This window comes from Suncus etruscus, chromosome 1 (genome assembly GCF_024139225.1).
Source record: "Suncus etruscus isolate mSunEtr1 chromosome 1, mSunEtr1.pri.cur, whole genome shotgun sequence".
NCBI classification, from domain to species: domain Eukaryota; kingdom Metazoa; phylum Chordata; class Mammalia; order Eulipotyphla; family Soricidae; genus Suncus; species Suncus etruscus.
This window is the reverse complement of record NC_064848.1, coordinates 190,106,130-190,121,360: the sequence shown is the minus strand read 5'-3', so window position 1 is coordinate 190,121,360 and position 15,231 is coordinate 190,106,130. Positions and strand designations below refer to the sequence as shown.

At 51.8% G+C, this 15,231-nt stretch overlaps 1 protein-coding gene and 1 pseudogene across 1 annotated transcript; both read right to left on the bottom strand.

The window, feature by feature from the left end:
• LOC126017246 (membrane primary amine oxidase-like) lies at window positions 1-6,176 on the bottom strand (annotated as a pseudogene).
• An 826-nt stretch (window positions 6,177-7,002) lies between these two features.
• On the bottom strand, window positions 7,003-13,307 carry LOC126017145 (retina-specific copper amine oxidase-like). Its single transcript, XM_049779092.1, is given in 5 exon segments — window positions 7,003-7,471; window positions 7,682-7,737; window positions 7,740-7,810; window positions 8,044-8,329; window positions 11,675-13,307. Coding segments are annotated over 5 exon segments (2,265 nt in total). The 5' UTR covers window positions 13,260-13,307; the 3' UTR covers window positions 7,003-7,204.
• Between the last annotated feature and the right edge of the window lie 1,924 nt (window positions 13,308-15,231).

Below are 15,231 nucleotides of genomic sequence, written 5' to 3'. Positions count from 1 at the left end.
TCCCAGCAGGGAGAGAGATACCAGGAGGTGTGTGGAGAGGAAAGGAGGGACTAGAAAATGGAGAGCACCAAACATTTGATTCACTGACACTCTGCCTCAGCAGGCACCCCGGTCTGGGGTTTCCAGGACACATTCTCTTCCCAGGGGCTATCTAGTGGTGAGAGAAACCCCCATGGGAGAAGGCAGGAACTCGGGGGTACAGTTTAGCAGACTGGGGATAGACAAGCCAGACGGTTCTCCCCACAGGTTTCCCACATCTTGTCCTCCCCGGAAGTAGACTGAATCAGCAGACTCAAAGGAGGGGTCTTGTTCAAAGAAGTTGTAGGGCCAGAGCCAGAAGCCCACCTATTCCCTGCAGTCACCGTGTTGGGGAATGTCCTCAAAGCGTGTGGAATGTGCAGGAAACCATTGTCACCCCAGGCCACCAGATCCTAGAGGGAAAGGAGGAGAAAGGTCAGGAGCACGGCTTTGTTGAGGACACAAATGGCTCCTCTGTGGCCTCGACTAGCCTATTCTCTTGGAATGATTTCAGGCTTCACCTGTGTAGCGCACCTGTCCAGACCTCAGAGCACAGAGTCCATTTCCCAATGGGCATGATGCACGTCCAGGTATCATATCTGACCTCCATCTCTGTCATTTTCCTACCATGTTGCCATAAAGGGATTACTCCTGGCACCCATAGGCCACTCTCAGCTTCTGTCTCCCTCCTCCCCAACTTTCCAGGATTTTCCAAACTTGGAGAGCAGGAGAAGATGATATTAGCATTCAGCACTTCATAACTCCTGAGGTCAAACCAGGGATGAGGAGCTTTACTACAAAGAAAAAAGTTCTTCCCTGGATTCCAACCCCTTTCCCTGCTGTCCCTCTTGCGCTCAAGTTCTCCTGGTACTCCAATAGGTATTGTGAGTTGAAGACAGGTCAGGGATTCATCCAGTATCTAGAAAGAGATTCCCAGTGGGGGGAAGGGTCCTCAAAAAAATACTAATCAGAGTGGGGAGATGGCTGAGCACATGCTTTGCAGATGGCAGACCTGAGTTCAATCCTTAGCACGGATGACTGGTTTTTTCTGGTTCCCCAAGAAACTCCCCTCCTCTGTACCCCAAAAGAGAGTAATAACCTAACGCATGGCAATACAGAAATCCAGGACTCAGTTCAATCCCTGGGAGAAGGGGTGGGTTTTAGGGAGCTCCTAAGAGAACATGGGCTCATCCTTGGTGCCCGAGAGTCCTCCATAGCCACTCACCTCCCCAGCAATGGTTCTCGATGTTGATGAAGTCAGTGAAGTCCACAGTGGGGGTCCAAGGGTCATTCTGTTGAAGATGCTGGTACTGCTGGGCTCCTCCTCTTTCCGTTGGGTCACAGCCAGCAGGTACCTAGAGAGGCACTGGTCAGACCTCTATGGCCACACCTTGGGCCCCAATCATGGTGATGGGAATTGAGCATGAGACCTTAGCTTTCCGCCATCATCTTTATTTTTCTTCTCAGGTCTTTTTTTGGGGTCAGGCACATCTGGTGATGCTCAGGTCTTATTTCTAGTTCTGCACTCAGGGATCACTCCTTGCAATGATCAGGAGATCATATATGGGTGGCAGGGGATAGAGACCTGGGTTGGCCACATGCAAGGCAAGTGCCCTACCTGCTGTATTACTGATTCAGACCCTTTCTTTATCTTTTCAGTGACCCTTCCCACCAACTAGGGCTGGGTCTATACCAGCTCTCCATCCCAAATGCTCATGCAGCCTGGACACCACTCTAGCTCAAGGGAGAAAAATCAGGCCCTGGGCTTGGTATCCCATAAGGACCAAGTCTACTATGTACCATCTTTTGGGAGGGGTTGGGGTCATACCCAGTGCACTCTGGGGGTTACTCCTGGCTCTGTGCTCAGAAGTCACTTCTGGCAGGCTCATGGGGCCATATAGGATGCTGGGGAATCAAACCGGAGTCCGTCTAGGGTTTGGCCATGTGCAAGGGCAAATGCCCTGCCACTGTACTATCGTCTGCCTGGTCCCCACTGTGGCACCTCTTTTTTTTTTTTTGGTTTTTGAGCCACAACCCGGTGACGCTCAGGGGGGTTACCTCCTGGCTATGCGCTCAGAAGTCGCTCCTGGCTTGAGGGACCATGATGGACACGCCGGGGATCGAACCATGGTCTGTCCAAGGCTAGCGCAGGCAAGGCAGGCACCTTAACCTTCTAGCGCCACTGCCCAGCCCCACTGTGGCACCTCTTGATAAGCAGTTCCACTCTTCTTGTTCCCCTCAACATCTTGGGTCACCCTCTCTCCCTGTTGCCCCACTCACCTTGCCCAGCTGACTGCTCTCTCCATGGAGCTGTTCTGGGGCAGGGGCTCCCCAGCAAAGCTGAGCACCTGAATGCGGTAGCCTCGTGGGTGACCCCATTTGTTGCTGTGGTTGCTGGCGAGGTACAAGTATCGAGGGGTAGCAGTTCCCAGGGGGAAGGCCGCCTGCTCTTCTGTCTCCAGCTGCTTCCTGGTTACCTGCAGCCTCTGAGCCTGGTGCTCAGGGCTCCAGGGCACCGAGATGGGGACAAAGGCCATGTCCTCAGCCCAGACCCAATTCTCCAGTCCTGCCCGAAGTTGAGGGAAATGGGTGGGGTGAGAATGGAAGAGAGGGCTGGTTAGAGATATGGTTATACAGCTGCCCAGCCCACTCTGAACTCTGTTCCACTGGCCTCAGAGTCAAAAAGCCCAGAATTGAATATGCTCCCTCCCTGTTATCTTTACTAATCCGCTCCCACAAGTACCCCCAATCTTTCAGTCAATGCTATTGACCTGTAAGTTAAAATATTTCTTCAGGATCGAAGAGATAGCACAGTGGTAGGGCATTTGCCTTGCACACGGCTGACCCAGGACAGACCTGGGTTTGATGCCTGGCATACCATATGGTTTCCCAAGGCCTGCCAGGAGTGATTTCTGATTACAAAAGCCAGGAATGACCCCTGAGCACTGAGTTGTTGGTGTGCCAAAAGCCAAAAAAAAAAAATTCTTCAGGGATTCAATTCATTTTATGCATAGTAATGGACATCATGTAGGGTATTTGTCTTGCATGTAGCCACCCAGATTTTATCCCTAGCATCCATATGTCCCCTGAATCTGCCAGGAGTAACCTCCTGAGTGTCACTGGGGTGTAGTCCAAAATACAAAACACAAGCAAAACAAAAAGAAACATAATCAGATTCCAGAAAATACATGCACAGGCAGGAATGGGCCCCCCAGGCAGCTCTTCAGCCTGGCCCTAAGAAAAAAGTTTCCCAGCATAAATGGTCTGGCAAGTTACCTTAGCCCAGGAGCAGATAAAGTCAAAGGTGGATGATAAAAATGGGTCTTATAGGTGACAAAGTGGGGTCTGTGTGAGGGAGTGGCCGTGAACTGAATATAAACTGAAAGCAGTAGGAGAGAGAGGAAGCAGCAACAGTGCCAGCATATACAGATGGTCACAGGTCCAGCGATAAGCTTAAGATATTTCAGAGATGGGGCTGGAGAGATAGCATGGAGTTAGGGCACTTTGCCTTGCATGCAGAAGGACGGTGTTCGAATCTCGGCATCCCGTATGGTCCCCGAGCCTGCCAGGAGAGATTTCTGAGTGTAGAGCCAGGGAGTAAACCCATAAACACTGCTGGGTGTGACCCAAACAAAAACAAACAAACAAACAAACCAAAAAGATATTTCAGAGACAAGACAGAAATGTAAGCTGGTGATCAACTCACTAGGGGGAGGACCTCTTGGCCCAGAGAGTTAATAAAGGTTAAAGGAACTTCCCTTGCATGTTTCTGATCATGATTTGATCCCTGGCACCACATATGGTTCCCTAAGCACTGTCAAGAGTCACTCCAGAGCACAGAGTCAGGAGCACTGTTAGGTGTGGATTCTAATAAACAAAACCCCCAAGACCCCCAAGACATTCCATTGTCTTTTTTTTTTTCTTCATTCCTTGTCTTTTTATGTGACCATCAACTCCAGAAACTATCTGCAATATCCCACAAACCTATTCTACCCTTGTACTTAAGAAAGAAGTGAAAAAGCAGGAAGGAGAAAGAGGTCCCTCTTCCTGAGGAAATGTGTAAACATAAAATGTTCCAGGATATGCCAGGGACTTGCCAGAACGCCCACCACTCCTCTAAAATACCAGCCCGCAGGGCCAGATACAGAGAAATCAGCGCAACAATTTCAGGGAGGCCCATATAAGTGCAAGGGAGGGGATCGGCCAACAGGATCCCAGGAGCCCAGATCCTGCCTTCCCCACTGAGCTTTGCTATTTCCCCAAGAATTTCTCTGGAGGCCAAGTAGGGGGAATGTGGCAGCTGTGTGCCCAGCCCATGAGCAAAGGTCCAAGCCAGACTCTGCAGGCCAACTCTCCCCAACCAGCAAAAAGAGAAAGCATGAAACTCCAAGTGGCTTGTTCACAGCTTTTCTCTTCCTGTCCCACATAACCTCCACCAGTCTAAGGCAAATCGAGACAACCCCACAGCCCCACCACTTCAGGCATCCACACCCAGCACGCCTTAAGGCCTTACCTCACTACATCCAGATCCACTTGAAGTGGGCGCTGTGTGTGTGGACTGTGCCCAGCGTGTGCTCCCCTACTTGGTTTCCATACCTGCCTGCAGCCCCCGTAGAAGAAGGCCGAGCTGATGGTAGCCCGTGGCGTGCAATTTGACATCGATGGCCCCATTGGGATGAAAGATCATATCCCATAGATAGTCATAGTTGAGCAAGGTGGACACACAGCGGATGACCAGCACGGTGTCTACCAGCCCCCCAAAATAGTGGAGTAGAAATCAGAGTGGTGCCCGGCCTCAGCGGGAGGCCCTGATTCTGTTCAAACAGCAGAAGGCATCTCGAATGGTCCCCTGGGAGTCTGGATTCCAAAAGGAAGTGCCAATCCACATAGGATGGCCAGGTACGGACAGGTCCACGCCCCCGGGTCCAGGGGGCTGGAGTACTTGCCCATAGCCAAAGCTGCCGTCCAGGTAGCGGGTAAGCATAGCTGCAGGGGTATTGCCACCATAGACGGTCAAGACCTCTTGGAGGCTGATCTCATAGGCCAAACGCTCTCCCCGGAAACGGATGTCAAAGAGCCTTAGGCCCACTGAATGCTCCCAAGCTAAAGGAGAAGGTCCACAGGGAGGAGCCACTTGGCTCCCCTGGACACTGAAGCGGGGGACCGTTGGGCAGGTACTGCAGAGGGGGAACAGGACCTGGGTTCCCCGGGGGACTCCAGAGACCCAGGCTCCCCCTGTCCCATTGTGGGGGATCAGCACCACATTGACCCGGCCAGCCCTCGAACTGGTCTTCTAACTGTACCAAGTTCTCATAGTAAACGACCTTGAAAAAACACCTTTCGAACATTCCAGCGGGCAGGATCCAGGCCTTGTGGTCTACCAACAGTTCCAAGCCCACAGGGTGCAGGAAAATCCCTGATCCTGAGATGTTGTAATAGAGGCCAAACCAGGTGGCCCGGTCCCCTGACTGCAGACCTGGGGGAGCCGTGATCAAAGTCACCAGGCTGTGTCCTGGACGCTTGGTAGAAACAACAGTGGTGCAGGAGCCCGGCTACCTGGGGCAGCTCTCGGTGCAAGATCATTTGATCTATGTCCTTGTACTGCGCGCATGAGTATGGGCCGGGCGGTGATAGGGCAAGGGACCCCCATGACGCTCCACAGTCACATCCCGAATGTACGAGGGTTGGGGCAGTGGCCCCACCACCAGCTCACTCACGTTAGGCTGGAGTTGGGCCCCAAAGTAGACGATGGCCAGCGCCTCCCGGGCAGGTGGGGGACTCCCCCGGTCCAGGTGGGCCAGCGCTGCCACCCTTAGAAGGCAGCTGCAGCTCCACAGAGAAGACGCAGTTGTCTGAGGGACGAGCCTGGGCGGCATCCACCAGGCCTGGCCCCAGGTGCAGGGTCAGGAAGGTCATCACAGCCGCCAGCTCCTCTGGGCTCAGGTCTGCAAACAGCTGGCTCGGGCTAGGGTGTGTCCAGGGCTGGGCACTGGGAGATGTGGAAGGGCAGTGGAGAGGCTGGCTGGGTTCTCCCCCATCTCTTCCCCTGCCGGCTAGCAAGAACACACACCAAGGCAAAGATGGTGATGACAGCCAGAGCGAGGAGCACCAGTGTGGTCTTCTGGTTCATGGTGCAGTCCAAACTGGTATTTCAGGTCTGCTGGGAGGGTCCCTCTTGGCTTCAGTACCAGGGGCTTCTGGACTCTCGCAGAGGTTCCCAGTAGTCAGAGGCACTGCAGCCTGCAGCGAGGACACAGGAAGCTGGGGAGGGGGTGGGGCAACTGGGGGGGGGGGCGGGCCCGAAGCCACAGCTGTGATTTCCACAGACCTTACAAGGCTTCATCTTTCCAGGCTCCAAATCAGACTTCGCTTCTGGGTCAGGGTTACTTCTGGGAAGAGGAGGGGAAGGGGACAGGAGAGGATGGTGGGCAGGGGAGGGACAAAGCGAGGTAGGTAGGGGTGTAGAGGGACAGGGGTGCAGGGTGGTGGAATATCCAGCTAATGCAGCTGGCCAGCCTGAACACAGAAAACTACTAGCAGCAAGGGGCTCTGTTGGTTCCTGGTTCCCCTGAGCCCATTCTATCATCCCCTAGCCCCACTTTCCCAGGACCAGATGTTCCTTTTCCTGTAACTGGGAACTATTGTTCTCCTTCCTTGGAAACCTGCACCCCCCCAACCCCCCAGCTTCCCTAAGCAGCATTACTTGGCCAGTCTGGTCCCTCGCTGGCCTCTCTTCCATTGCTAATTTCCTTGGCCTGAGTCTTTAAGAGTCTTTGGGGGAATCGTAGATGTTAAAAAGCAACGAGAAGAAACTCAAGGAAAACCCTGGTGATATTTCTTTATTGTAAAGGGCACACACCTTCTTCCACAACATTCCTTCCATTTGAAGCCACAAGCAACCGAGAAATGCCAGCGCTATAAAAATGTGGATGCTAGGTCCTTCTGTGCAGCAGGATTGATGGTGGTTTTGCTTGGATAGTTACATCATCATTGGCATAAACGTGACGCTGTGAAAAAGATAAACTGGAGATCTGAATGAGCCAAAGTGACGGTTGGGGATTTTGAGTGGGAATGGGGAGGCCTCATAAGAAACACTGAAAGGCTGGGGGTGAGGGGAGCTGGAAGTGGCAACAGGGGAGGTTCCCCCTCCCTACCCCAAACTCCTGAGTTCCACCACAGTCTCAGGTTAAAATCCCTTGTAAGAAAAGGGAGGCAGATCCGGGACACAGGCTGCCAGGTGAGGGACGCAGGCCACGGGGTTGACACTGCAGAGTCCAGCATCTTGGTCCTTCTCAAAGTAGACACTTCCCGGGCAAAAGATGGAAGGGTCCTCATCGAAGAAGTTATAGGGACGAAGCAAAAAGCCCACTCTATTCCCCAGAGTCACTGTGTTGGGGACATCCTCAGCCTGAGGAATATGCAGCAAGCCGGCAGTCACCCAAGCCACCAGGTCCTGTGGGAAAGTGGGAGAGCTGGAAGCCTCTGGAGGCAGAGACCTGGCCCTCAGCCCCAGCCTGCCCAGAAAGAGATGGCAGGGGGTAGTGCCCCAGGGCTGCTAGTTGCTACATCATCGAGGAATGTGGCACCTTCCATTCCCTCTGTGCCCAGAGGGAAGTCAAGACACCAGGGATCCAGCAAGCCTTTCCTCCACCCAACTACGCACCTCTCCTAAGAGGGTTTCGTTGTTGATGAAGTCAGCAAAGGGCCTCGTGGGGGTCAGATGTCACTCTGGTAATAGATGCTGCTGCTCCAGGCCTCCTCGTCCTTTCTTCGTGTCACTGCTAGCTGGTATCTGACCAGGAATGTTGTAGAAGATGGTGTCAGAAAACATTGAGGCCTAATTCTGGCCCAGAAGTCTAAGAGTGAAGTTCAGTGTGAGACCAAATCCCACCCGATCCCCCCTGGATTTGAGGCCTTACACAGATGAGTGGTAAGCTCAGGGGAAGCAAGTTGGGGGTCTACCCCAGCTGGCATGGGTAAGAGGGGCGATCCTTCCCTTCCACCCAGTGCCCGGGGCCTCCTCACCTCCCCCAGCTGAGGGCCTTCTCCATGCTACTGTCCAGGGGCATGTGAATGCCTGGGGGGCTGTGGATCTGGATCCGGTACCCACGCTGGTGACCCCAGGCGTTAGTCTGGTTGCTAGCCAAGTAAAGGTATCGAGGAAGAGGGCTGCCCTGGGGGAAGGCCGCCAAGTCCTCCCTTGCCAGTACCCGCCGGGTTAGCTGAGGCCGATGCAGCTGGTATTCTGGGTTCCAAGGGGCTGCCACAGGCTTAAACACCACGTCTTCAGCTACCACCCAGTTTTTCAGCCCTGCCAGAGTGAGGGGGGGGAGGGAGTTCCATTCCAGGTAAGTCAGATCTCTCGCACCAGATAGTCAGAGGGTAGGACACTTGCCTTGCATGCAGGTCAACCCAGGTATAAATCTCCAGCCCTCCCAGTCCCCCTGGGAATGATCCCTAAGCAGAGATCCAGGATTAAACCCTGAGCACAGAAATGTGTGTGGCACCTCCAGTCTCTCTTTTGACCTGCTTTCAAAATGAAGCACAGAGACTGGAGCAATAGTACAGCTTTAGGGCATTTGTTTGCACGCAGATTCTTGGCATCCTATATGGCCCCCCCAAGCCTGCCAGGAGTGATTTCTGAGTGCAGAGCCAGGTGTAATTCCTGAGTGCCATTGGGTGTGACCTCTCCCCAAATAAATAAAATAAAAATGAAGCACAATTAAAATATTTCATTAGGGGTAGGGTGTTTGCCTTGCACACAGCTGACCCAGGACGAGGATGAACTCAATCCCCGGCATCCCATATGGTCCTCCAAGTCTGCCAGGAGTGATTTCTGAACACAGAGCCAGGAGTAACCCGAGTGCCACCAGTTGTGGCCCAAAAACAAAACAAAAAAAACTTCACAAGGCTGGAGAGATAGTACGGTGGGCAGGGTGTTTGATTTGCATGTGGCAGATTTAGATTTAATCCCTGGCAATCCATATGGTCCCTCTATCACTACCAGATATGGCTAAAAACAAGACAGGCCCCCCTCCCAGCTTAAAAAAAAAAAAAAAAAAGGCAGAACTAGTCCTGGCTTGCTTCCCTCTGCTAACCTGCTAACCCATGTGCTCATTACCAGTCATATGTGGCTCTCCCCATTCAGTCAAGTTCCAGTGCCTAGTCACCCTAGTGTCAGTTCAAGAGCTCACTAGGCGGGGCCGGGTAGGTGGCGCTGGAGGTAAGGTGTCTGCCTTGCAAGCGCTAGCCAAGGAAGGACCGAGGTTCGATCCCCCGGCGTCCCATATGGTCCCCCCAAGCCAGGGGCGATTTCTGAGCACATAGCCAGGAGTAACCCCTAAGCGTCAAACGGGTGTGGCCCAAAAACCAAAAAAAAAAAAAAAAAAAAAAAAAAAAAAAAAAAAGAGCTCACTAGGCACATATGGCCTTTAACTAGTGGGCTGGACCATAGAGAATATTTCCTTCCTTGTGGAAAGTTCATCAGCACTCATGTGCCCCACAGACACTGACGGCCATGGTGTGTCATAGAGGAAAACCACACACATACACACACAGAGATGTGTGAGGGCCTGAGCACCATATCCTGCAGCATAAAAAGTTTGATCTGCTGCTCACTTTCTGAATCTCTAAACTGGGTTTAGAAAAAGTTGTTCTAAATGAAGATGCCGTGTCAGGGACCTGTAAACTTGAGAAGTCTGTGAAAGGGGTACAGCTGGGATGCCAGCTGGGAATCCTGAGGCAACGCCTGCTTCCCTCATAGCAGAGGCGACTTTCCAACTTGACAGTGGAGTACTGTCTTAAAGCTTGTGCTGGAGCTCCCGGAATTCAGCTGCATTCGTGACCTGCCCTTCCCCTCCCCTTCCTGGCTCCTGGCCACACTTTCTATCAACACATTCCTTTGGATGTGAAGGAACCTGCAGGCACCAGCCCTCAGCATCAGTCTGAGCTGCAGTCTGAGGATACAGTGATTGCATTTTATATTCAACATGTGGCTCTTTAAGATGAACTTGTCAGGGAGGAGTGATAGCACAGAAGGTAGGTATTTGCTTTGCATGTGCCCAACCCAGGTTCAATCCCTGGCATCCCATATAGTACCCCAAGCCTGTCAGAAGTAATTTCTTAGCATACAGCCAGAAATAACCCCTGAGCACCACCAGATGTGGTCCAAAAACAAAAACAGATGTACTTGTCTTTTATGAAGAAGGTAAAAGTGATATATGCAGGATATCCTTTCAATAACAGTATAGCAGTAGGGCCTTTGCCTTGCACAGGGCTGACCCCAGGTTTGATCCCCAGCATCCCATATAGTACTGAATGCCACCAAGAGTGGTTTTTTTTAGTTTTTGGGTCACACCCAGCAGCGCTCAGGGGTCACTCCTGGCAGGCTCGGGGGACCATATGGAATGCCAGGATTTGAGCCACTGTCCTTCTGCATGCAAGGCAAACACCTTATCTCAATGCTCTCTGTCCGGCCCCTGCCACCAAAAGTGATACCTAAGCACAAAAAACAAACCCCAAAACCAACAGTCTTCGATAGAGGCAGGAAGGGACAGGAGGAACACTGGTGAAGGAATGGGTGCTTAAGCACTGTAGGACTAAAACTCAAGCATAAACAACTTGTAACTGTAGCTCATAATGATTCAGTAAAAAAATTAAAAACAAAAATGTACTTGGCAAGAGCAATAGGACAGTGGATAGGATGCATGACTTGCCCAAAGCTAACCTGGGTTTGATTCCTGGAACCGGTAAGCCACCCCTCAAGTGATCCCTGAACAGAGCCAGAAGTACCAGTGGGTGTAGCCCCCTAACTACCCAAAATAAATGTATTTATTTCAAAGAATCATCTAGTTAGACTCTCATTCCACTCCTTTTAATTCTCCCTCTTCTGCTCAAGGATTAAAAAGTGTTTCAAGGGGCTGGAGAGAGAGCACAGCGGTGGGGTATTTGCCTTGCAAGCGCCAATCCAGGACCAACTGTGGTTCGAATCCCAGCATCCATTTTGGTCCCCCATGCCTGCCAGGAGTGATTTCTGAGCAGAGCCAGGAGCAACCCAAGTGTGTGCCCAAACCCCCCCACCCAAAGTTTCAAGGGTTTGTTTCAAAACCACTGGGACTCCTTGAGACTCACCCAAGTATGGACACCCCCCCCCCAAAAAAAAAAAGCTTCACAAATTTTTGTTACAAATATTGAGCCGTGGCTTCCTGGCCTGTCTCCCTTTACCTTGATTCTGTGACTGTAAAACCAGGATTGGTAGTTGGGATTTATTTCTTTCTGTCCCTATGCCATGAGCCTGACCAGAGAAACTGTCGGGATGCTTGCAGCCAGCCCTGTTCACTGGTCCACTGTGAGGACATGAGGACAGAGCTAGCAAGGCAGCGTGACACTCAGCCCCTAAGTCATTAGCTGATTGTCAGATCCTTTCTCTAACCCCAACCCCAGCTTTTGACTGATCTAGCTCCCCACAGAGCAGCTGTTTACTAAAGGGAGTCCTCTACCTTTCACAAGCCCCCACTGGGCCCCAGATGTCAGGTCGTCTGTAGTGGAATACCTTCATCAGCCCTTGCTATTGCCACATCCTCTGTCACACTCCTATGCCAGTTTGATCCAGCCTCTGGCCTCCCTCCCCAGTTCCACTTCCCATCCGACCACTCACCTGATACATCCAGGTCCAGCTTGAAGTGGAAGGCGTGTGTGTGCACAGCCCCCAGCACTTGTTCCCCAACTCGGTTCCCAAACAGGAGGCTTTCCTCCTGGCTCAGGAATGCTGTGCTGATGTAGCCTGTGGCGTGGACCCGCCCTTCCAGTGCCCCGTTGGGGTGCAGCAAAAAGTCCCAAATGTAGTCGTAGTTGCCCACTGAGGAGATAGACCTGACTACCAGGGCTGAGCTGGCCAAACCACCATAGAAATGAGACTGAAGGTAGTTGTGGTGCCTCCGAAGGGGTAGTCCTGGGGCCTCCTCAAACACACATACGGCTCCTGGGTGTAGCTGGACTGCCCCTTGTCCCACCATTACATGAATGTCCACCATTGTAGACTGATAGGGGCAGTCCACCCCCCGCACCAAGCCCCGGCTGTTGAGGCCAAGTCCATAAGTGCTATCCAGGTAGCGGATCATCATTGTCTTAGGGGAATCAGCACCATAGACAGACAGACATTCCTGGACGCCGACTTCATAAGCCACTCTCTCACCCCTGAACCGAACATCAAACATTCTCAAACCGCTGAACACCCCATGGCCAAAACTGAACGTCCAAAATGGAGATACAACCAGGTTCCCTTGTACACTGTATTGGGGAGCTTGGGGTGACAACTGAAGAGGAGGAAGAGGACCTGGGGGTACCTGAGACCTCAGGGATGAAGGTCCATTTGGAAGTGGCAGAGGAACTTCTATTACTTCCAGCCGACCAGCTTTAAATTCCCATTCCAGCTGGCCCAAGTCTGCATAGTAGTGGCCAAGGTAGAAAACTTGCTGGATAGCCCAGTAGGCAGGGTCCAGGGCCCTGTGGTCCAGCAGCAGCTCCAGGCCCACTGGATGAAGAAAAAAGCCCAGCCCTGAGACATTATGACAGAGGGCTATCCAGGTAGCACGGTCCCCTGAGTGCAGGCCATGAGGGGTGGCAAGGACAGGGGCTAGCGTTGAGCCATTATAAGCGAAGACAGAAGCCAGGAAGTTTGGTGCCTTGGGGAACTCCACCTCTTTCAAAAACTTCCACATTTGGGCAATCTCGGCATTCATCACGGGGCGGCGGTGATAGGGCAAGGGACCCCCGTGACGCTCCACAGTCACATCCCGAATGTACGAGGGGTAGGGCAGTGGTCCCACCACCAGCTCACTCACGTTAGGCTGGAGCTGGGCCCCAAAGAAGACGATGGCCAGCGCCTCCCGGGCAGGTGGGGGACTCCCCCGGTCCAAGTGGGCCAGCGCTGCCGCCTTAGAAGGCAGCTGCAGCTCCACAGAGAAGACGCAGTTGTCTGAGGGCCGGGCCTGGGCGGCATCCACCAGGCCTGGCCCCAGGTGCAGGGTCAGGAAGGTCATCACAGCCGCCAGCTCCTCTGGGCTCAGGTCTGCAAACAGCTGGCTCGGGCCAGGGTGTGTCCAGGGCTGGGCACTGGGAGATGTGGAAGGACAGCGGAGAGGCTGGCTGGAATTGCCTCGACTGGTCAGCAAGACGTAGGTCAAGGCAAATATGGTGATAAGGGACAGTGCCAGAAACACGAGGACCACCTTGAGATTCATAATGGATACAGAACACGGAAAGCAGCAGCTCCTTCCCTCTTGTTACTGACACCCAATCAGGTTTTATATGCAGTAGGATGGCCAGGGATGGAGAAAACCCCACCCTGTGGGCCGGCCAGGAAATGTCTGACCTTCGTGTGTATAATTCTGTTCCAATTTTCTGTTCTGTGGTTTGGACCTAGGGACTACTTTCAGTGCATGGCCTCTCCCCTGCCCCTGAATCACTACTAACTGCTCATTTCTCTCATTTAGACTAGAGGGCACCTGAATTAATACTAAATCATTGGGGCCGGAGAAATACTGTGGGAAGAGTATATGCTTTGCTCAATCCCAAGGACTCCATATGTCCCGAGTCCCATTAGGAGTGATACCTGAGCAGAGGCAGGAGAAAGCCCTGAGCACCAACAAGCATGGCCCACATTCTACACCCCTCTCTACCTAAACTGTTCTACCCAGATTGGATTTGAGGGAAGAACACAAATCTCAGGTGCCCATGGAAATCATTATACTCAGGACTGCTGCTGCCCAGGCCAGCAGGAAGGACTGATCTACCAGCCATTAGAGGAATGTTAGGTCTCCTCTAGTAGGACAAAGGGTAGGGGCGGGCTTGGGGGATGGTGGTGGTGGCTGGGCTCAGCAGTCAGATTTGTGTCCCACTCTGACGATTCTGAGTTGTGGTCCTCAGGGAAATTAGAGGTAGTGATATCAGTAGTTGAATAAAGAGGACGTTCCTCTTGTTCAAAACCTTAAATCTCTTGTTGCAGAGCACAAGGATCACTGGATACCAAGTTACTTTGCAAGGTGAAATTAAGGAAATTTTATTTAATTGCTAGGTGTCCTTGGCCACCCTTCAATTCATTTGAAAAACATAAACCAGGAGTCCCTAACAACTTTAAAAAAATTTAAGACATTATTCTGTGGGAGGGATTAAAAAAAAAAAAAAAAAGCAAGCCTGTGATTTGAACCAGGGCATTCCCTGTACATAGAACTTGAGCAGCCTCTACTGGCAATCCATAGGTATCACTGGGTAAGACCCATCTATCAGGGAAAGGACAGGGAAGCAGGGGAAGTGCTAACTTTCACATCATTCAGACTTAACAGAAATAAAGGAGACGGCTTTGCCTCTCGGCAGGCAAAAGCTTCAGTCATTCCAATACTCCAGAGAAAAGAGGCAGCTCACTTGGTAGAAAGACACCCTGATAGAGGTGCTGGAGGTCCGGGTGGAGGGGGGTGTCCAAATAACTGTGCATGCACATCACTGTGGGAAACGTCCCCAAGCCACCAGAGCATCGCACCAGGGTCTGCAGCTTTAAAAAGGAGGTCAAAGTACCTGTATTTTTAATAATTTCTTGACATGGTAAAAGAATTTTACATTACGATCCAAGGGTGGTAGGTAGGTAGGTGAGGAGGTGCAGAGGGCTAATCCAACAAAAAGAGAAACTGAGAAACACAATGGTAGGAAGTGGGAAGGTTTTAGCTGGCAAGGGCTGAGGGTGGATAGGGCACTGCCCAACTAAAATGCAATTGGTTTGTTACTGAGTACTATTCATGGGAAGACAGCATCTGGACTCCTTCTTTACAACTTATCAGAGGAGTGAAAAGGATGCACCAGGTGGAACTATGATTGGGACTGGAAGACAGAGAGGGGAAAAAGTCAGAAATAGACACTGAGTCACCGGCTAACTGCAGAAACCGATTCCCGAGTGAAAAGCAGGGGTTGATGAGAATCAACACAAAAGCCATAACAATAAGTGATATCTCTAGAAAATTCAAGAGACAGGAGGCAACTCTTCTAAGTTGTGACTTGCCCAGCAGATTTCCATACACACATTTTGAGTCCGCATGTGTAGGTAGGCAGACACACACGGACATACACACACACACACATACACACGCTATCTCTGGAAGCACAATACTATAAATAAGTGAAATCATTATCCCACTAGGAGAGCCTGGCTGGAGCATCAACATC